General features: G+C 39.9%; 1 protein-coding gene across 1 annotated transcript in view; it reads right to left on the reverse strand.

The window, feature by feature from the left end:
- Positions 1-23,234, reverse strand: part of LOC124612751 (E3 ubiquitin-protein ligase RNF19A-like) — a 190,608-nt gene that overhangs the window by 111,012 nt on the left and 56,362 nt on the right. Inside the window, exons 2-4 of the mRNA XM_047141145.1 lie at positions 12,637-12,854; positions 8,367-8,491; positions 938-1,118 (exon numbers count right to left, since the gene is read on the reverse strand). Coding sequence (XP_046997101.1) covers positions 938-1,118; positions 8,367-8,491; positions 12,637-12,817 — 487 coding nt within the window. The 5' untranslated portion in view covers positions 12,818-12,854. The remainder of the gene's footprint in view (positions 1-937; positions 1,119-8,366; positions 8,492-12,636; positions 12,855-23,234) is intronic.

Consider the following 23,234-nt stretch of genomic DNA (forward strand, 5'->3'; position numbering starts at 1 on the left):
CAAACTAATAGAAGCTGCTGCAGTTATAATGTAGGGAAACAAGGAGCAGCAATCCCTGGCTTCTGCGAACATCTAAACATTTAAACTGAGTGCGGGACCAGGGTTTGGGTTTAAGCACCATCCAATATGCAGTTTCATCTCTTAGGAAGACTCATCAGATCATACACTACTGCATATGTGTATGACCTGCTACGCATTTTTTATATTAACAGGAAAAAATAAGTCTATGGTGTTTCAGTTAACCATTAGATGAGTAAAAATGTAATCTAAGAGCATGGCAAGTTGTCAGGTATCTATGTAATTGTATAGAGATTGATTACACTTTTTCGATTCCAAGTACTTTATGCAGGCAGCCTACTGATAACATTAATCAATGGCTGGTGTTCTTAGAAGGCCGAAGTTGACATTTTAACAGAAGATAAAAAATTTCCTCATTTAGTAACTGCATTATGCTTCTCATTCAATAGCCATACACTATTTTCAGTCCATCAAGGATTAACCAAACTAAACACACAATAAAATTACCTTTCGAGCAGCACTGCAAAAGATATTGAGGACAATGTTCAAAAAACTTAACAACTGGTAGAGAGATTTTGTTCACAAAATACATCTAAAAAACATAAAATAATCAAAGCTAACAATTTAAGTTAAAGGATAGGTTTATAACGGACTAAATCCCTTTTCTGCTTCCATGCAATTAATTACACATACGCATAACAATTTTCCAACATTCATTAAGTGTTGAAAAGACCTTTTCATACGTAGAAAGCATTTCTGACAAGAAATAGTTCCTTTTTTCCTTAACAACAATAATTTGGTAATTCATTTGATCAAATTAATATAAAACAATCTATTTACTTTATTTCAACTTTAGTGACTCATCTGTCAAGTCAAAGAAAAGAGTAAGAAATAAAGAGAGTGGTGTTATAATATTTACCATCAGGATGCATGGGTTCAGCACATTCCGGACACGCTATGCTGACCCGAGATTCAGAGATCTCTATACGGAGATACTGCTGAAAGCAGTCATAACAGGAACGATGTGTACATGTGGACAGCTCAGGAAAATTCACAAGAGGGTATTCTGACAAGCAGAGGGGACATTCAGCCACATCCATCTGTAAAAAGGATGTCACAATTTAAAAAAATTAAAACACACACACACACACACACACACACACACACACACACACACACACACACACACATGCGTAATTTACTATTTTTTTTTTTTAATTAAGTCATATATAAACAAGCAAATATATTTCAAGCTTTCGCAGCCCAAGGTTGCTTCGTCAGGAAAGAGTGAAGGAGAGGGAAAGACGAAAGGATGTGGATTTTAAGGGAGAGGGTAAGGAGTCATTCCATTCCCGGGAGCTGAAAGACTTACCTTAGGAGGAAAGGACAGGTATACACTCGCACGCACACACACACACACACACACACACACACACACACACACACACACACACACACACGCGCACGCACACACACAGAGCCACACATATGTAAATACAAAGAGGTTGGGCAGAGATGTCAGCCGAGGCGGAAGTACAGAGGCAAAAGGCAAGTCTTTCCGCTCCCGGGATTGGAATGACTCTTTACCCTCTCCCTTAAAACCCACATCCTTTTGTCTTTCCCTCTCCTTCCCTCTTTCCTGATGAAGCAACCTTGGGTTGCGAAAGCTTGAAATTTGTGTGTGTGTTTGTGTGTTTTTTATTGTGTATCAACATATCATCGCTTTCTCGTTTGGTAAGTTACAGCATCTTTGTTTTTTATACATATTTTTCCCAAGCAAATATATTTTTATATAATATTAGAAATCTGCTACTGTTTTGATGAAGGGAAGTTAAAAAAAAGAAACTGAAGAAGTCCTCCTTTGATCTATCAGAAAATAGCTAAGTTAAGTGAGTCATGTTTATGGCCTACTTTAATTACAAGGGGAAGGCATCTGACATAGCGAACCTATTCGGCTCATATTTGGCAGGTTGTTTGTACACAACCAGAAATGGACAAGTAAGACATTTAACCCCTGCCCCCTTTTTTGAGGAAACCGCCACTAAAAGAGACTCAATATAGATGGGATCGATAGATAACTGAAAACTCAGCATTTTTCATCGTCATAAAAAGGGTCGCAAATTCATATTTTCCTAGAAACCAAAGGAAGAAACATTTTCAACTGCCACTTACGCTGTTCACTTAAAGCACCGCTGGCAAAGTGATCAATGTATCTGGCTGCAGAGCACAAAACTTGTATCCAGCTCCCAAGCCATGCAGTAGTTTCTTTTACATTTGTTCTTGTATTTTTTTCCTTCAGTTTCAGAAGTGATAGGAATAGGAGTGTTAATAAAGTAAATCAGTAAGGAATAATAACAAGGTAGGAAAACCAATTTCTCAAATGACCTGGTTTAGTACAGAGTTAAAAATTTAATCCTGGCCACTTTACAATCACTTTTCACTAGCAACTAGATTGATGGTACTTCTCATATGAACGTTCAGAGAAAATTTAATCATGGCACCAAGAACATCTAAAGAATACAATTTTCACGAGATTATATCATTCTTTCCAAACATTTGGTGGAGAACAGGTTTTATTTATATTTAAAATATTTCTTTCTCGATAATTAATTTTGATGCTTACCATGCAAATAATAACACTGCCTGAAAACTGGTATTGAAAACTAACCACGAATTATACTATGAACTCTTACTACTTCAGCATGGTTATGAAATCCCTGTTGTGTTTCCTAAAGCAGTCAACAATTCTGAAGCCTCAAAATAAAGTTTTTAATTTCATGATAAAAGTAAGCATCACATAGCTGGCACAGAAGTGTGCAGTTTGATGGCACACTTTCTACCATGCAAGTCAGTTGACCCCAGCCATCTACGAGGGTCACTCCAAAAGAAATGCACACTTCCTTCTTTTATTCTACATGTTTGATAGTTTTACAGTGTGTAGATACATCCTTTAGGAACAATATTTTCATTTCTCCACATAATTTCCATCCATTTCAACTACCTTACGCCATTTTGGAACCAGCTCCTTTATACCGGCAGGGTGAATTTCTGGACCAACCTGTTGGAGCCACTGTTTGGCAGTGTGCACAAGGGTGTCATCATCTTCAAACCTTGTTCCACGAAGAGAGTCTTTCAGTTTCCCAAAGAGATGATGGTCACATGGAGCCAGGTCAGGACTGTAAGGCGGGTGTTTCAGTGTTGTCCATCCCAGTTTTGTGATCGCTTCCATGGTTTTTTGACTGACATGTGGCTGTGCATTGTCATGCAACAGCAAAACATCCTGCTTTTGCCGATGTGGCCGAACACAACTCAGTTGAGCTTGAAGTTTCTTCAGTGTCGTCACATAGGCATCAGAATTTATGGTGGTTCCACTTGGCATGATGTACACAAGCAATGGTCATTCGGAATCGAAAAACACCGTAGCCATAAATTTCCAGCAGAATGTGTGGTTTCCCCCCCCTGTATTTTACCCCTGCCACCTTCAGAATCTGAAAGAGAGTATTCCAGTCAACATTGTCAAAAGCTTTCTCTAAGTCTACAAATGCTAGAAATGTAGGTTTGCCTTGCCTTAATCTAGCTTCTAAGATAAGTCGTAGGGTCAGTATTGCCTCACGTGTTCCAACATTTCTACGGAATCCAAACTGATCTTCCCCGATGTCGGCTTCAATCATTTTTTCCATTCGTCTGTAAAGAATTCGCGTTAGTATTTTGCAGCCATGGCTTATTAAACTGATAGTTCGATAATTTTCACATCTGTCAACACCTGCTTTCTTTGGGATTGGAATTATTATATTCTTCTTGAAGTCTAAGGGAATTTCGCCTGTCTCATACATCTTGCTCACCAGATGGTAGAGTTTTGTCAGGACTTGCTCTCCCAAGGCTGTCAGTAGTTCTAATGGAATGTTGTCTACTCTGGTGGCCTTGTTTCGACTCAGGTCTTTCAGTGCTCTGTCAAACTCTTCATGCAGTATCATATCTCCTATTTCATCTTAATCCATGCCATTTCCATAATATTGTCCTCAAGTACATTGCCCTTGTATAGACCCTCTATATACTCCTTCCACCTTTCTGCTTTCCCTTCTTTGCTTAGAACTGGGTTTCCATCAAAGCTCTTGATATTCATGCTAGTGGTTCTCCTTTCTCCAAGGGTCTCTTTAATTTTCCTGTAGACAGTATCTATCTTACCCCTAGTGAGATAAGCCTCTACATCCCTACATTTGTCCTCTAGCCATCCCTGCTTATATTGCAGTCAACAAGTATTTGAAGAGTTCAATGGAAACTATTTTTTCCAATGGGATGTAAAAGGTAGTGGATAGCTGGACCAAAGTGCGTATCTCTCAAAGGAGACTATATAAAGAAATAAGGCGAGCTGTTTACAAATGAAACATTTTTTCCTTGCCTTTTTCCCTTATGCGATAAAGTGCTTCAAATGCTGATCTACACAGCAGTCTTACTTGGATTTTTTTTCCCCAGAAATGAGGCTGAAGATATTAATTCTTTACTAATCTAAGTCATTTGAGAATTTTATTTGTGTACCTTGTTATTATTTTGTATTGATTTACATACCTTATTAACCATTCTATTCCTACCAATTCCAACATGAACTTTAGAGATGTTTTCTTGAAAATGAGAGAGGGCAGGAGGGGGTTGCCGAGCTAAAATAGCTTACAAGGAGAGGTCGCATACTCGTCATCGCCGAATTTGTCCAAATTTATGGTACATGTAGGGCATGGTGAGACAAAGTACCCCAAGTGGAAACTCCAGATCGCTAAGCGTTTAGGAAATAAAAGGAATTTTGATACAGATCTATCACCATGTACACCTTATCAATTGTCCCTGTGACAATGTGCTTGGCTCAGCGGTAAGAGATGAGATTCGCATTGAAAGGGTCACAGGATCGACTGCCTGATGGCAAATATTTGTGTGCTTCTTGGCAATTCGTATACCACTGACATACCAAATAACCTACTCTTTTAATTTATATAAGCACAAAAAGTATAGGCATAGGATGAAATACGGGACTGCAAACTTTTAAAAAGGGTGTAAAGTTTGGAAGGTAGGAGACGAGATACTGGCAGAAGTAAAGCTGTGAGGACCGGCCGTGAGTCATGCTTCGGTAGCTCAGATGGTAGAGCACTTGCCCGCGAAAGGCAAAGGTCCCAAGTTCAAGTCTCGGTCAGGCACACAGTTTTAATCTGCCAGGAAGTTTCATTAAAAAAGGGATTGTAGATAACTCATACACAGGAACATCCCGTTTATTAAATCGATACTTTCATTCTTTTGCAACTGGTCAATTACATTTACTGGGGTGATATTCATCAAAGAAACAGGGGAAGCAATAATATTTACGGCATCTTGCGCACGTTATGAACACCATATTTTTGTGATGACATGGTTTTTTTAATGCCTCCAAAGAAAAAGAAACTTTAATGCCATTCTGAAAACAGCTTCCTTCATTGCACAGTCCAGCAGTGAACCACACGTAACGCAGCATGTCGCTGAATATGTGTGAAGGTAGCTGGAGAAACAGCAAACCACAAGTAACGCAGCATGTCGCTGAATATGTACGAGGATAGCTGGTGATGTATAATGGAATGTAGTTCAATGCAAGCTTCTCGGGAAGTGATTTCTTCTTCCTCAATGAGGTAAGTGCATTTTTGACATTTTTTATTAGATTTTTTTACCTGACGATAAAAATACACATCACAGGGTTGCACTAGTGGCTTACAATTGGAGGGAATTACTTTGATACTGCACATTGGCAATCTGTCTTCATTTTGGAACAGTTTTGTCATATATTTGTGGATTCGTTTGTCCTCCACATGAGAATCAATATAAGACATTTCTTCTGTTGCACGTAGGGCTTCATCACATCAGTTACATATTTTTTGTACAAGTCTGTCAGCAGTTTACCAGATTTTGAAGAAGGAGCACAAAAATATTTGCCGCTGGGCAGAAGTGAACCCACGACCCTTTCAGTATGAATCCGTTCTCTTACCACTGAGCTGAACACTACTTCCTGAAGAAATTGTCACAGGGACAATTGATAAGGTGAACATGGTGATAGATCGGTATCAAAATTCCTTATATTTCCTAAACACTTGGGCATCTGAAGTTCTCACTTGGGGCACTTCATGTCTCACCACGCCCTACATGTACCACGAATTTGGACAAATTCGGAATTTGGTGATGACAAGTAGGCGTCCTGTCCTTGTTGGTCTTTCATTTTAGGTTGTATACAAACAACCTGCCACATATGAGTAGTGTTGGTTTGGCCACGTCTGAGGCCTTCCTCTTGTTAGAAAGCTGATTCAAAATAATTTCTAAAAACTTCAAAGTATAGGGCATAATGAATTTTACAACACACGATTACAAATGGTAGCTCTGAAGTATAACCCAATTAATATCTGGCACTTGAGATTTTATGGCTAGTCTGTTTTATTGGTTGTTTTTGCTGGTTGTGGTTGAGGTAATGTTAAAATTTTTATGATTTACTTTTTTCATGAAACAGTATAACGAATGTTACTTTTCAAGAATTAAATTACTTGAATCACCTTCTATTTTATTAATTTTTGAACATTTTGAAAAAACAGGTTTGTTTTCAATGTAATAAGAGTTGAGAAATCTGTACACAAATCCCTTTGTTACATCAGAGAAGATTCAGACATTTGTGGTATATGTTTACATAGACAGTTTTTGGGATTTTGCAATTAGCTGTTTATGAAATCTTAGTATCTCAATGAAGTTAACAGCTCATGTAAAATTGCAGAGTGAGTTTTAGATAAAATCTAAGAAAAAACAGATAGATGCAGCAGCACAAAATGAATGTACGGAAGATTATCACACTGTATATCACTGTCCTTGTACGTACAGTGGTAGTAACTCATTCACATCTTTATGATTCGGGCTAGTTTTCATCAAACCAGTCAGTATGGCCACGCAAATTTTCAAAAGTGGTCACAAGTATTTCAATACTAAAACAGCTGTTGCAACAATTAACAGGAAACAATGGAAGATACACTCACAATCCTCTAAATAGATGCCAATGTAAATTAGTAGTGCACAAGATTTTCTGTATATGTGAGGGGAAGGGGGGGGGGTCTGCATTTGCACACAGCAGGTGCATCCCACGATGTACTGTCATGCTTAATAGACATGTTCCCAGCAGTTCTTTTAACTATTTGTGTAGGAGGGATTATGGCAGATGTACATACACTTTTACACGGCATACACTTCTTCGAAAGTCATGCAATTTTCAACTCTGGCATTCCTGTCAAAATTCTTTATTCTTGCTACTAAAGTTTTATGTAATTTCGATATGGAATTACAATTCTGACAAACTGCAGTGTATTACTGTCATAACTTTTTATTACAAAAAACTTTTGTGAAGAGTATTTGATAAGGTGATATTCTAATAATGCTTTTCAGAATGAGATTTTCACTCTGCAGTGGAGTGTATGCCGATTTGGAACTTTCAGGCAAATTAAAACGTTGTGCCGGACTGCGACTCAAACTCGGGACGTTTGCCTTTTGCGGGCAAGTGCTCTACCATCTGAGCTACCCAAGCACGACTCACGCCCTGTCCTCACAGCTTTACTTCTGCCATTACCTCGTCTCCTACCTTCCAAACTTTACAGAAGCTCTCCTACTTTTGTTATAATGTGTTTTGTTGCAATGCCTCTCTAGCATCCAGGAAAGTAAAAGTTATGAAGACGTGAACTTAAAGTAATGCACATATGGGCATAGTACGAACAGTAGAAAGGAATGAGTTCCCAGTATCAAATTAATATTTGAGTCAATATAATAGAAGGAAACATTCCACGTGGGAAAAATTATATATAAAAACAAAGATGAGGTGACTTACCGAACGAAAGCGCTGGCAGGTCGATAGACACACAAACAAACACAAACACACACACAAAATTCAAGCTTTCACAACAAACTGTTGCCTCATCAGGAAAGAGGGGAAGACCTCTTTCCTGATGAGGCAACAGTTTGTTGCGAAAGCTTGAATTTTGTGTGTGTGTTTGTGTGTCTATCGACCTGCCAGCGCTTTCGTTCGGTAAGTCACCTCATCTTTGTTTTTATATATAATATTTGAGTCATAAAGAGAGCTTGTAATAATAACAGTAACTACACCCAAATGCAATGAAATTCATGAATATTTGCGAGATCATGGAAACTACTGCCTTTCAGCATTCATACCGTAAAATCTTATGAGTAATGAAGAACTGCGCAAATTTACAGTTTCTTGTCTACTGTCTACATGTTGAAACACTTGAAGCAATTGAACAATGTAAACAAAGAATCAGAAGTCAGGCTGTTATTTTAAAGGAGTATTTCTGTACCTTTGTGGTTGATCCTGAAACAGAAACTGATGTTCTGCTGGTAGCCTGAGGAATAATACCACTACCGGGTGGAATTCGTAATGAGGGACCATCCCCACGCTCTACATCTCTTGATGGACCTACACCTGCAAGTGACAATCACAATGATAACCTAAATTTTTAAAAATGCAACATATCACAACAACTTGAGAATACAATGAACTTACAATGTGCAGTTTTACAATATGAATGCCTTAGAAATGAGAAAGAAAGAGAAAAACAAAGAATGTTTTAGAAAATGAGAGATTAAAGCAATAACGCTGAAGCCAACCACTGATTGCCCAAAGTGTTCTTAATGTCCTGAGGATAGAGAACATGCATAATCCATGGTGCACTGATAGTTACATGTAACTTTTAATTTCACTAATTGTTGAACAATAGTTCACTTAACAACTGCTATAAAATTTCTTAATACCATCATTCAATTACACTACAAATGTAATAGGTAACGCTAGTGCAAAGGCCTGCCATTCTGACAGTTTAAAAAAGCAACATAATTTCACTAGTACTGACAGTGAGTAACTAACTACCAACAACAAAACCAATCTCACTAAATAATATTGAATGTGTTATCAGAAAAAAATGCCTCCAATTAGTCAGACACTGCAATGTGAGTATTACTTCATTTTATCAACCCAGCTACCAACAAATACAATATTTTTTGAAGTTAGAGTTACCAATATGCAGCAACCAGTCACAAAATCATGTTTTATTTATTCACTTTTGCAAATCGATTTCAACTGATTAACAGCTATTATCGGTGCTTTCAACTAATGTGTGTCCCGAGTATTAATACTGCCTTAAGCAGCACTTTATGTTTGACTTCTGCTTAACACAGTATTACTACTCTGGGCATATATTGGTTGAAAGCACCGATGATGGCTGTTAATCAGTTGAAATCGATTTGCAAAAGTGAATAAATAAAACATGATTTTGCAACTGGTTGCTGTATATTGGTAATTTTATGGTTTACGGTCGTTGCACAACTTGGGAACCACATGGAGCCCACCATTCATTTTTGAAAGTGTTGTGGTGGTGGTGGTGGTGGTGGTGATATAGGAATGATGATCACCAATGGCAGAAGCTTTATGATAATGACTAGGAAAGTATTTATGTTCAGTACAACCAATAATGACAACAATTGGCTTAATGGAGAAATTAAAAACACTTTTGCAATATGATGAATCTTCAGAAGTGTTGGTAAAAGCTTACCACACATCATAAATCACACTCTACATTATTAAATACATGAACCAATGTATTAAAGAAAGCTTTGGGCAATTAAACTAAGGTTAATGATAATCTAAGAAGGTTGTGAAATATGATGACTCGGTATAGTTACCACAGAGAATCATTGTAAAGTCTGGGATACACAAACTGCTGTTATGTTTTCTTCTAGAATGGCTATGCATGAAGTCCACAACCATCAGCGAAGTCAGATATTGATGAAGCATCTTTCAGAAACTTGTGGGAAGTTAAGGGCTTACATTAAATCACTGAATGATTCACATCGATCTATTCCATCTCTTAATAACAGTCAGAAGGAGAGGTGGCTAAACAGATGAAGAAGGAAAGGTCTTACTACAAAAAAACATCATATAAAAATGTAGTGCCTGACCACTACACTAACTCACAAATTGGTGACTATGAAATAAGAACTTTTAGTATTGAAAAATCAACTGGCACTAAACCAAACAAAGTGAAAGGCCCTGATGGAATCCCTAGGAGACTACACACTGAATTCACTGAGGAAGTGGCTGCTTTTGTAGTTAATATTAAGAGAGAATATCTAGTGTAGTGAAAAAGTTCACTATGGTATGGGTGGGGAAGTCACTCCTGTTCATTAAATTGCAGAAATAAAGAATGCACAGAATTGTAGACCAATATACTTTTAATATTGATGTGTTACAGGATCCTAGAGCAAATTCTATGATCTAACATTACCATACTGCTGAAAGAAAAAAAGCTTTTCTTTACGTTTCTTGCAACCAAGAGAGGGTTCTAAGAACTTTTGATTGAGAAAACACAGTACTTTTCAGGACACTTAAAGTATCAAAAAGTAACACTGGAAAGTAATACAAATGTTAATGTTCCTAAAACGGACAAGTATATATTACAGGCCTGCTCATCAGCAGCCTTACGTTAGATTGTTCTTTTTGTTCTGAATGGCGTCTTTCTTTTTTTGAACATAAACACACAATGGCTACTCACAACAAGGAGAAAGAAGCCAACAGTATAAAAGTACATGATCTGTGGTGAATTTATGCGGTCTGTAAAATTGTTTAACATCTAGTGCAAGTCATATAAATGAAACTAATGTGAATTCAGTAGCATGAAAGGCAAATATAAAATAGGTTTCATTACTGCCACATATATATGCATGACCCTTTCTAGAGCTCTACCAGCAAATCTATCCTGGGTTATTAAGCCAGTGTCCTGATTAAGTAGGCCTGATGGCATTAAGAAGAAAGACACAATTTAGTAGATCCCAATATTTAAGCACAATAGAAAAAGTCAAGGAAGTTCAATGGGATCATTGGCAGTAAGGCAACACTGTTTTAGTGAAATCCTGCATTTTTGCAGACTGCTGTTGGGTGTACTTCAAGTTATTTTTTCTAACACTCCATATTCAAATAGAATAAGTGTCACTGTTTGTCTCCACCAAGCATTGTACAATGGCTTACACAGTATGTATGTGGACAGATATGTAAAATTGAGCCAATTCAGTTACTTTTTGTAGTCTGGTGATGATTTTTCTTGAGATTAAAAATTATTTTTCACCCACAAAGGAAAAAGCAACCATGCTGACATGAACTTAAGTCATATTTAAACATGAAAAATTTTTGAAAGTAGTTTGATTAACTCTTAAATATTACAGTTTAAACCCAAACTTCAGGAACTAGTCAAGTATTCCATAATTTTTAAGATATTTCTGGCTAATTATTTCCTTGTTAACACATAATTCTAAATTCTCAATAAAAGGAAATGGAGTACCTGTAAATTATTGCAGTTTAGTTATTACCAACGCTCATAGTCTTAATTTAGTTTTAGTTACAACAGACTATGTCTTAACTAAAACTGAATTAGGACTATTTTGTTGTGAAACCTCTTTCTTGAAATGATTTTTACCACATCCCTGTTTGTCTGATACCTGATGATTGTCACAGAAGATTGTGGAGGTGACCACGTACCAATGCAAATCTTTGGTACGCAGTCCAATGGATTCAGCAAAGATGTGGGGTGGTCATGAACAGATGTCCAACACCTACCATTGCCATCAAGGGTAATTTGAGGACTGTGCAGTTGTGGGCAAAATCCTCCCAACTTGCTGTCAACACTTAAGCAATTAGTTTGTCTTAAGATGTGGCAGTGTAGGAGCACACCGCATCCTAACACCTCCATCCAGTATGCCAAACTCAACCGAATGGACGGCTGTGCAGTACCTGCTGACACAAATCAAATTGATCATACTTAGGATCAGTTTAATCTTGCAGATAATCATCACAAGAAACTCCCCCCCCCCCCCCCCCCTCACCCTGGATGACTTCAGCAGGCCTGCGACTGGAAAATGAGTCAGGCTTGAGCAGCTACATCTCTACCACATTACAGTGCATAGAAGTGAGCAACATTGTTTCATTTCGCAGATGTGCACTTTCAAGCAGCTTTCCTTTGTTTTGATTATCACTTAGTTTTACATGAAAGCCATTTATTCCTCTTTGTAAATTTTGCTCTTTCATTCCTTATTCTCCTTGACTCTGAGCTCTCACACATTTGCCGAAGTAAAGGTGGTGCAAAACTTTAGGTTGTTTACATACCGCACCTTTGAAGGGACAATGTAGCTCTTTGTCTCTGCTTGTAGACATACTCCATTTCCTTATAAAGCTACTAAAGAACTATTATAATAATTGAAGCCACGCATTTTGGATAACGCGAAGGCAATTAGTTAAATCAGAAAATTTTGGGTTATTACTGGATTATTTCAGTACTGCTTTGGGGGGGGAAAAAAAACACAGTTGTACACCTAATGGCTTAAGCCTCAGCCTCTTATGCGACAGTTCCTTTTGAATGCTGCCTGCACAAACGTCTTCAATCTGACACAACAGAAATATCCCAGTTTGCTATCTACATAAATACATAATTTTATGTTTACATTTAAGAAACCTACTTAAGACTTTAGTACAATTTCTATACATGCACAATTGAAATCACTTTAAATAAATATTTTTGTCACCATTTGCAGCAGAACTGCGAGAACTCTTTGTTGATCCAGAACCCCTGGTGATGCGGCGAGTGACTAGAGGACTGGAGTAAAGCAGACGGCGCAGTGAGAAACGTGAGAGGCCACGCTTGCGTTGTCCACCTCCACCCACGGAACATGTTGAATGACTATCACTGTCATGGGACTTGCGCATTGTTAATTTGAGTTACCACTTCACTGTCATTCTAGGCCTGCAAAGAATTAGAGAAAATTTAAAGATTCTAATTCAAAACACATTAACACTTAATTTTAAGAAGCTCCTTAATTTTTTACAAATAAAGTGTTTGAGGTAACCAAACAACTCCATTGATTTTTCATTGCCTTACAAAAGTTAGTGAACAGTGGTACATATTAATGATTAGATTAATGAAATTAAATGCATTTACTCTTAGTTTTTATAAAATTTATTTTGAAAATTAGTTATAATTTCTTACAGCAATATATATTTCTATAAATGAAAATCGTAACTTCAAAAGAACTTTAGTGACTTTGCCACTGCAAGCAGTGCCTTTAAAAAGTTCAAAATGAAATACTTCTTTAATTATTCAGTCTGATTTATGAACTATCACAATCATTACACAGAGGGAGAAAGTTTCTCATTCCCATTTAGGCCCTCTTGATCACATCAGGTACTATTTCTGTATCTGTTCTAATCTTCTAGTGCAGGCTAAGCAATGGAGTTCCTTATGATTCAATATAATGTGTAAGTGATAATCTCACTTAAAGGAGAATTGCTCCAGATACGAATCTGTAATCACTCTTCATGTGAATTTGTGCCATCATGCTGTCCATAATAAGAGTTATCAGTGCTATAATTTAAATAAATTTCTGGGGATGTAACACACACTGTCAAATCATGAAAGCAGCATTGATACATTTGCTATAGGCGCTCCCAGACTGTGTTAACTGACCAAATGGGTCAAGTGTGTAATCCCACAGCATGATTTATTTAGTTCACGGAGAAAATTTTCCATGCAGCATCTTCACTGTATCAGTTTAGTTCTTCATCTTTATCATGACAGTAAAGTTGTACCCAATATCAACGCCAACTGGTAGTTTACAATTTCTTAGAGACAGTTAGCCACTTATCTGACTTCTAAAATGCCTTCCAATAGCACACCTCAGAGCCTAGGCACTATATTCCTTCTACCTTGCTGTGTTTATACTAATTTGATCCATTCTTGTAACTTTTTAATTGCACTTTATTAGCCACGTCTTTAGGAAAAATATGGGGAGGTTATCAACAGTCTGAACATTCAATACATTATCTTAAATATGATAAGGCACAATGATCTTTTGGTTTACAGGAGAGTAATTGTCAGCATTGAAGGCAGGGTAGGTAAAAGTAGAGTTTGGATAATAACTTAGTCATTATTCTAATGAACCATTAGTAACTGTATATGATAGTAAATGCACATTTTATATATCAAAGCATACAAAATGATACTTCTCATGTTGTAAGAAAGCTAATACTTGTATAAGGAATTCTAGAAGCACCTGACAGCATTATGTTGCTAATACTACTAACAAGGGCAAGGCCTCAGACATGGCCAACTGATGTGGCACATATTTGGCATGTCACTTGGGTACAACACAAACCCAAGAACTAAGAGATTTTGGCTCATTACCTCTCCCTCCCCCTTTCCAGTTTTGAGAAAATAATCCCTGAAGTCCTTAATGTTCAAGTAGCTCCAAATCAATGGAATAAAGAGATATTCGAAAACTAAGCAATTTTCAACGTCATGTATGGGGTCGATAAATGCGTAATTTCTGATAAATTGAGAAAATAAACTATTGCGGTTGCTGTCAATATACTCAGATTGTTTACTCCTTCCTGCAAAACAGCACCTGCCGAGCAACCAAGGCACCTGCCTGGGGAATGGAGGACCTGAATTCAATTCCTACATGGACTAAGCTGTTTGTCTCCTCCCCTCCATTCTCATATGCATTTTACTCGGTACCAGTATCTAAATAGGAACAGGAATAGTAAGACAAATAAATCAATGAAGGATATTAACAACGTAGGTAGATAAATTTTCAAAGAACCTGAATTAGTGATGAATTTTAAGTTTAATTCTCATTGCCTGATAATCCAAGGACTCTTTTCCAATCCCTCACAAGGAACCATCGATAGCTGACAGTACATGCATGAAAATACACGAAACCCAAGTATGTCATCCTAATTGCTTGTTCATTTTTGTGTAGTTTTGAATACAATCATTTAAAAGTGACGATTTCCAGCAGTAATAGTAGCGAACCTGGAGTGTACTTGTAGGAATTTTTATCACTATTATATCCCTGGAACCAAACACACCTTCAAAAAAAAAAAAAAAAAAAAAAAAAAAAAGCATATGAAGGAATCTAACACAGGACTCCTGCTCTGCAAACAGTTGCCTTGGTCGCTTGGCCGACACTACTTTACTTGAAGGGGTGGGTTGAGTTAACCTTTTCTGTACATAAAGTGGCAGGCATATTAGTTTCCTTTCTCAATTTCTTGGAAAACTGTGTGCATCTGGATCCTACATATGATGAAAAAGTTTCAGTTTTCAATTATCTGTTGAGCTCATCAATTATGAGTCAATTAAGAGACAAACTTAAGGGGTGATTTTCTCGAAGAATGTTCAGGGTGGGAGGGGGTGTTTTAGTGAGCTAAGAATCCTCCATTTTAGGTAGTACGCAAGCAACCTGACGAACTTGCGACAGGTCAGTTGGCCATGTCACACACACATGTACTTGCCAAGTCTGCCACAGATTCAGAAACAAAAAGGAGAGAATTCTAACAAACAACTTCATCATATACTGATGGAAAAAATCGCAACACAAAATAAACTAAGTAGAGTAATGAAATCACGGAAATATACCTGTGTAGATAACATATTTAAGTTATTAACTAGGATTGCCCCAAGTTTCCCCAAGTGAAATTCCCTGATTTCCAGACAAGTTTTAGCATTTTTCCCTGACAAATTATGAAACCTCAAGGGTAAGTTAAGACATAAGTTGACAATCTGTCTTTGCAGTTACAGTACAAGAAACAATAGTGCGAAGGAGGAAAAATCCAAAAAAATTTGCATGCAGATGGCATTTCCTGATGTGAGCAAAAATCATATTTACTAACATCAACATCTTTTGTAATGAACTGTTTTAGACAGAGAAAACAAGCCAAATGGTATGTGTGCTTCATTAAAACCACTGATGTTATTTTATTTCAATAAAATGAAACACATTTAGTGACAAAAATACGCATTTCCTTGGCGTCACAATATGGATTTAAAATACCTTAACTGATTTCAGAAATAATCTCAGAAAAGTGTAGGTCTCTTGAAAGAAGTGTATAAGGTGGGGAAGAATTGTGCAAATCAACACTGTAAGTGACCGCCAATAAAATGTTGGTTTGACTATATTTGTTATTGTCAGTTATTACCCACTGTGTTACATCTGTTATTTTACGGGTATTGTGCGATTTTTCTTTCAAGAAATATATGACTGCATGGCATACGAAGTCCCAGAGACAAACAATTTTCTTCCTCTCATTGTCCATACTTTCTAACATATTAACTACTTTTGACAAATCAAAATGTACTAGAACATGTAAAGTGTCTATAAACTGCCACACTGCACAACGTGCTTACAGTGAGATAGTTGCAATTCCTGAAACTCATTGCCCATGGTCTCTGGCACACGGAGGGGCACTGCAGTCCTGGGTCCATTGATACACCATGAAAGTCCACTGCATTAGGCCACACACAAACAGTCCCAGCCTGTGGATAGATCAGTGAGACTAGATCCAATGGGCAGGGCCTGCTCATTAGTGGGAAACGAATGGCTTCAGGTCGGCAGTCCCAATTCATTGCAGATTCCCGCAGAAATGGCCTCCGGTTTTGGCCCATCCTGGAAATCCACTCATGTGGCCAGCTATTCACAAGCCACAGACAGCATGTTGATGAAATGAGACCACGGTGATCAATCCAGAATCAATACTAATGAGGATAGGTAGCAACTCGCCCTAAGGATGATCGCTGAGCCACGGACAAGCACATAGAAATGACAATCACATAGAAAAGACAATCACTATCACAACTAAATTTTCAGCCAAAGCTTTTGTCAGAAAACGAGAGCACAGACACATTCATACAATCACTCAGACATTCACATGACTGCCGTCTCTGACCGCTACATCTAGTGTCTGAGAATCAGATCCAAGCAAACCACTCCTCATGCCTCTCTTCCTCTCATCGGCGGCTGCTGGCTAGTGGCAAGAAGTGATGGCATCACTGACAGTAAGCTGAGGTGAGTGGAAGGAGAGAAGCAGCAGGAATGAGGAAGTAGGGAAGCGGCACATATACTTAGCTGCACCCAGCCAGTGACGCTTGACACATCAGTAAACAGATCATTTCCATCTACTGAGACAAAAATGAAATTTTTCGAGTGTTTTTTTTTTCTTCAAATTTTCCTGATATTTCCCAGACTTTCCTGATGTATTTAAAATTCCCTGATATTCCGATTTCCAGAACCTGTGGTAACCCTGTTAACTCTGCAAAATCACAGGTGCAAATAAGTCATTGTAATTGTGAAATGTTGGTACATTAAGGACCAGTGTAACAGCCAGAAAGTTGAATGTAAGTTTGCAAACATGAATGCATCGTGTTGTAATGGTGCCAGACGTCAGTTTGTGGGATGGAGTTCCATGCCTGCTGCACTTGAGTCAGTCAGGCAGTTAATCTTGGCTGTGGGCGGCCCTGGAGTGTTGTCCAATGATGTCCGATATGTGCTCGATTGGAGACAGACCTGGTGACTGAGCAGCCCACGGCAACATGTTGACGCACTGTAGAGCATGTTGGGCTACAACAACAGTATGTGGGGATGCATTATCCTTTTGGAAAACATCCCCTGGAATGCTGTTCATGAATCTTAGTGCAACAGGTCGAGTAACCAGATTGACCTACAAATTTCCAGTCAGGGTCTGTGATATAACCATGAGAGTGCTCCTGCTGGCATACGAAACTGTACCATACATCACAACTCCAGGTGTATCCCATGTGCCTAGCATGCAGACAGATTGGTTGCAGGCCCTCAACTGCCATCCTCCTAAACAACACAGTCATCTCTGGCACCGAGGCAGAACCAGCTTTCATCAGTAAACACAATCTGCTTCCACCCTATCTTCCGGCGAGCTCTGGCTGGACACGACTGAAGTCATAAATAGTGCTGGTTTGGTGTCAGTGGAATGCATGCTACAGGGCGTCCTGGCTCGGAGCTATGTTTGAAGCAACCAATTTGTAACAGTTCTTTGTGCCACTGTGATGCCAACTGCTGCTCAAATTGCTGCTGCAAATGCAGTACGATGCACCAGAGCCATATGCCGAACACGATGGTCTTCCCTCTCAATAATGCCGTGTGGCCATCTGGAGCCCAGATATCTTCTGATCAAACATTCTAGTGACCACCACTTCCGGCAATGATTTACAGTGGCTGCATTCCTGCCAAGTTTTTCTGCAATATCGCAGAAGAAACAAAGCTTTTCCTAACCCTATTACTTGACCTCATTCAAACTCTGAGAGGTGTCGGTAATTGCATTCTTGACTAACATCAACTCACCACTTCCAGTCTCAGAGGTAATTAACACTCACGACCATTACAGTGTGAATTTCAAGCAAACCAGATTTTTGTTCTTCTAGTGGCGTTACTAGCGCCACTCTTTACGGAACTGGCGTGAAATATAAACAGGTATCGGCTTTCAGATGCAGAAACACGTCTACCAAGTTCCGTTTATGTCACCCAACTACTACTTGGTGTTGTGATGTTTTTCCGTCAGTGTATATTTACAAGCATTATGTGGAACTGAGTACGATCTAATTCACAATAGCTGCGAGGGGATTTGTATATCTCTCTTTTTGAACAGGCCCGCTTTTCATATATAGCCTTAACCACTAGATCACCTTTACTAGTCACAAGTGCTAATAAACATATTACATGATAGTATGACAAATTCAGTCCCCGCTCCCTCATCTCTCTCTCTCTCTCTCTCTCTCTCTCTCTCTCTCTCTCTCTCTCTCTCTCTCTCTCTCTCTTTTACTTTACATATGAAGGGCTATGCAGACGCCGTAATTAATTTGTCACTGCACACTAATCTCTGCTGTGTGTGCGCCACAGGCTAGTATTGCTAATCAAGCAGGCTCGGCGCGTTCCCCTGGAAATGAGGTCAGCGGGCTCGGGCTGGCCCAGCCTCAGCTTTCTCCTGCAGGGCTAGGCGGCGCCACTTCCCCGTGGAGGCCGCTTCTCAGCCCGCCGCGCCGCAAGGCCTTTGTCTGCTTGTGTTGCGGCGCACCAGACCGACGTTACGAGTCAAACTTGCCCGCACGTCATCTGTGGTGCACAAGATTGTAACGGCAAGCTAAATTTTGTTCGTAATAAGAAAACGACGTAACTATGCACCCTCGATTTGAAAGGCAAACTATCATACATTTATTTGTTTCAACACTGCTTCAAATGCTCAAGTCAAATGCCTGATAGTACTCCATTTTCTTCCCACAAAGCAGCAGCTCATCGTCTCAGTCACTGTGAGGCTTGTCCAGGGAATCTTGTTACCCAACAGAAAATGTATGTATTGTTCGGCCGATTCAAGTTTCATACTTCATTGATGATAATAAAGCTCTTGTATTATTGAACGTCTTGCACTAACTAGGAATCCCTTGAGTGTGAGGTCGCAAAAGGCCAATGACGTTTACGGCATTCGACGCCCCCACATACTGTCTACTATGCAACCACAATATTGGCTGCTAATGGCAACAGGGGGGGGGGGGGGGGGCGGGACTCGACATGTCCAATGGTGAGGCTACGCAGCGTAATCCAGAAGTAACTCAATAGTGCTTGGTTTGGTTTTGTTTTGCTTTGCTTTGCTTTGCTTTGCTTTAAGGTGAAAAAACAACTGGGGTCATACGCGCCCAAGTCAAAACTATAGAACACAAAGACTGAAATGAAATGATCGTATGGCATTGTTGGCGGGGAAGTTCGGCCGCCGTGTTGCAAGTCCTTCGGCGAATTGCGAGTCAATGATGATGAAAGACACACAACGCCCAGTCATCACGAGGCAGAGAAAATCCCTGACCCGGGAATCGAACCCGGGACCCCGCGCGCGGGAAGCGAGAACGCTACCGCAAGACCACGAGCTGCGGACACAAAGATTGATAGGATTTAGAAAACGACTACACGTCTGTCCCAATTGACGTAACAGAAGGCAGCTAAAAACAGGCACGTGGAAAAAGGGCTAAAAAAGACGCCATACAGAAACGACGGCCAAAACTAAAAATTAAATGGCCATCATACTACTCCTTTGGCGGATAAAATAAGTAAGACGCGGTCGACAGCCCACGCGACATTTGCTAAAATTTCCGACAACTCAGACGGCAAACCCAAACGGGAACGTAAAAGGTTAAAAAATGGACAGGAAGTGGCGGACAGTTAAAATTTGAGTGCAATGTGTACAAAGTGGTAAGTAGCGCCACTGAGCAAATGACGATGGGTAAAGAAAGGCAGTGCCCAAAATGCAGCCCAGTTAAAATAACCTCCTCCCGGCAGGAAGGCCAAGAGGAGGTCGCCCAAGCCGCTGAGAGAAGCTTAATAAGCCGGAGCTTATTTCTGTGAAGGGAGGGCCATTGGCAATGCCAAATGGACACCACTTCCCCGCGGGCTGAGGTACGAGGACTGCAGCTTTGGCAGCAGCGTCAGCAGCCATCTTCGTTTCCTGGCAGACCGGCATGACCAGGAACCCACAGAAACATCACACTGGCTCCACCAAGAGTGAGCAGCTGACCGTTTTCCTGGACCCGCTGCACTAAGGGATGGGCCGTGTACAGCGCACATAGACTTTGAAGGGCACTCAGTGGGTCTGAGCAGACGACACAATTGGAAAGGCCGTGTCGACAGACGTACTCCGTGGCCCACAACAGTGCTGAAGATCTAGTGGTGTTGATACAAAGCAGAGCAATGGCAACGATAAATAAAGCAAACATTGCATTATATTTAAATTATTGTCGAAGTTGACATTTCGTCAGAAAGGAACCCGAGGAATTTCGCAGAGTGAGAAAGACGTGGCAGATGAACTGTTAGCGTTTCCGCAAGACGACTCAGTGGACTGTGCGATGTGTCTTACACGCTCGACATTGCGGGCAATGTATATGAGGAGAACAATGACGACGATAAGTGCTTAACAAGTGAAATTGACATCGAAACAAATGTCGAGCCACGTAATCCTTGTCGGACAGGGAGCTCCAAGCCCCGTCTCTAGTGAAACGTAGTAAATGGTCATGTACCAAACATAATTACGTACATGGGCGATCATTCGCAGCACAGAAAAAAAAATGAACAGATTTCGAATAAATTTGCAACAATATGACCGTGCAGTGCATAAGAAAAACTACGGATATTCAAGGGAGGACAAGGCGCAATTATTATAAAAAGTGGTGTTTGCGCGTTTCAAGGATGCTCGATACAATTTACAGGATGTGCATATAGTGACCTACTACGTTATGCACTTCAAATTGTACGCGTTGCAGATTACAGTGATTTCAAAGGAAGCAGTGAATGGTTGCATAACTTCAAATAGTGCTTCAGAAATGGTAGACTTAAGATGATGAAATTTTAGGCAAAGCGTCAACTTGACGATGCACAGCGACGGAATCGCTCCGAAAATTTATAGACGAGATGAACGAACATATTCCATCGTTCAGCAAGAAATTTGTTTTCAACTCCGACCAATCGGGATTTACAGAGGAAATGCATATGAAAGGAACCCTGACATGTAGAGGTACCAAGAGAGTTGTATCAAGATTGACCATCATCATTAATGCCTTAATGCATCTATATATAGAATTATGCCGACGGTTAATCTGATTGGCTGGAACGTTATTTACTACGCCGCGAGTTTTCTCCTGTGCTTGATGTTGCAGGGGTAGCAGGGAATATTTACGTCACAGCAAGCAAGAGTAGGAAAATGGACATAAGAGAACTACAACTATGGTATGAGCACTGCTTTTGGCCAATAGCTGGTCAAAAGAACTTGCTTTTACTTGATTCATTCTCTGCATATAAAAATCGTACTCTTTTAGAGCAATCTAACCCTTCTGAAAAGTGAGTGACATTGCAATTCATACGACCAGGAACCACTGGACAAATTCAGCCTCTGGATGTCTGCTTTTCCATGCCTATAAAGCCTATCATCACACTATATAAAGATGGTATCTGTTCTTTCGGACATGCGGCGACCTTGCAGCTCTCTTAGGGCGAAATGATAATTAAATCAAGACCCTAAGCTATCTACAGGCGTTGATATACATCAGCGGAGAAAGTTGAAAATGTGTGCCCCGACTGGGACTCGAACCCGGGATCTCCTGCGTACATGGAAGACGCTCTATCCATCTGACCCACCGAGGGCACAGAGGACAGTGCGACTGCAGGGACTCAGCAAGACTGTCTGCCGCGAGTAATGAGTTTAATGGGCAAGGGCACTACGAATGTAGTGTGTGGACATTAAGTTGGGAATGTGGGTCTCACGGGGAGCGTGCAAGGGATAAATCCCTGCAGTCGCATTATCCTCTGTGCCCTCGGTGGCTCAGATGGATAGAGCGTCTGCCATGTACGCAGGAGATCCCGGGTTCGAGTCCCAGTTGGGGCACACATTTTCAACTGTTCCCGTTGATGTATATCAACGCCTGTCGACAACTAGGGTCTTGGTTTAATTATCATTTTATTATCACACTATCTGCAGCTACGCCTTAAAGGATAGCCCATTTCACGATAAGCTCCATGACAGACTGTTTCGCATTAGGTTACGTGCCATCACATTCCACCAGTTCTCATCACCCCATTAGACCAATATGATTCTATATGCATTCTTTACGAGTGGAAACTAGCTGGACGTCCTGCACGGTTCGATCTTGATGGTGCGAACCTTTCTTATCACTGCGGCGTAGCCGGACTCTGTGGCCGAGCGGTTCTAGGCGCTTCAGTCCGGAACTGCGCTGCTGCTACGGTCGCAGGTTCGAATCCTGCCTCGGGCATGGATGTGTGTGATGTCCTTAGGTTAGTTAGGTTTAAGTAGTTCTAAGTTCTAGGGGACTGATGACCCTCAGATGTTAAGTCCCATAGTGCTTAGAGCCATTTTTGAACTGCGGCGCATCTTTTTTCATTCGAGTGTTTATGGTGCAAGTTAATGGGTTGTTTTTAACATTTATTGAATCTCAACGACGTCTATTACGTCATCTTTTAATCCATATATCCCATAGAAGGCTGATCTCCCGGACACTCATTTTCTGTCGCCCTATTGATGCACATTGTGGGTGATTAGAAGCTGATATTTTTTCTGTCATAATTGTTAACACAACGCTTTCCAATGAGCCTTACTAAAGGTTGAATTTGCGACCTCACACTCAAAGAGTTCCTTCTAAGCACACGAAGGACCACTACACACGGGAAAAACCACTTACGTTGGTCTACTTTGCACTTAATATCAACAAGGACGCCGCTCCAAAAACAACAACGCAGCGTTGTAGACTAAACCTTTACAGCATTTGGTA

This window comes from Schistocerca americana, chromosome 1 (assembly GCF_021461395.2).
Source record: "Schistocerca americana isolate TAMUIC-IGC-003095 chromosome 1, iqSchAmer2.1, whole genome shotgun sequence".
NCBI classification, from domain to species: Eukaryota; Metazoa; Arthropoda; class Insecta; order Orthoptera; family Acrididae; genus Schistocerca; species Schistocerca americana.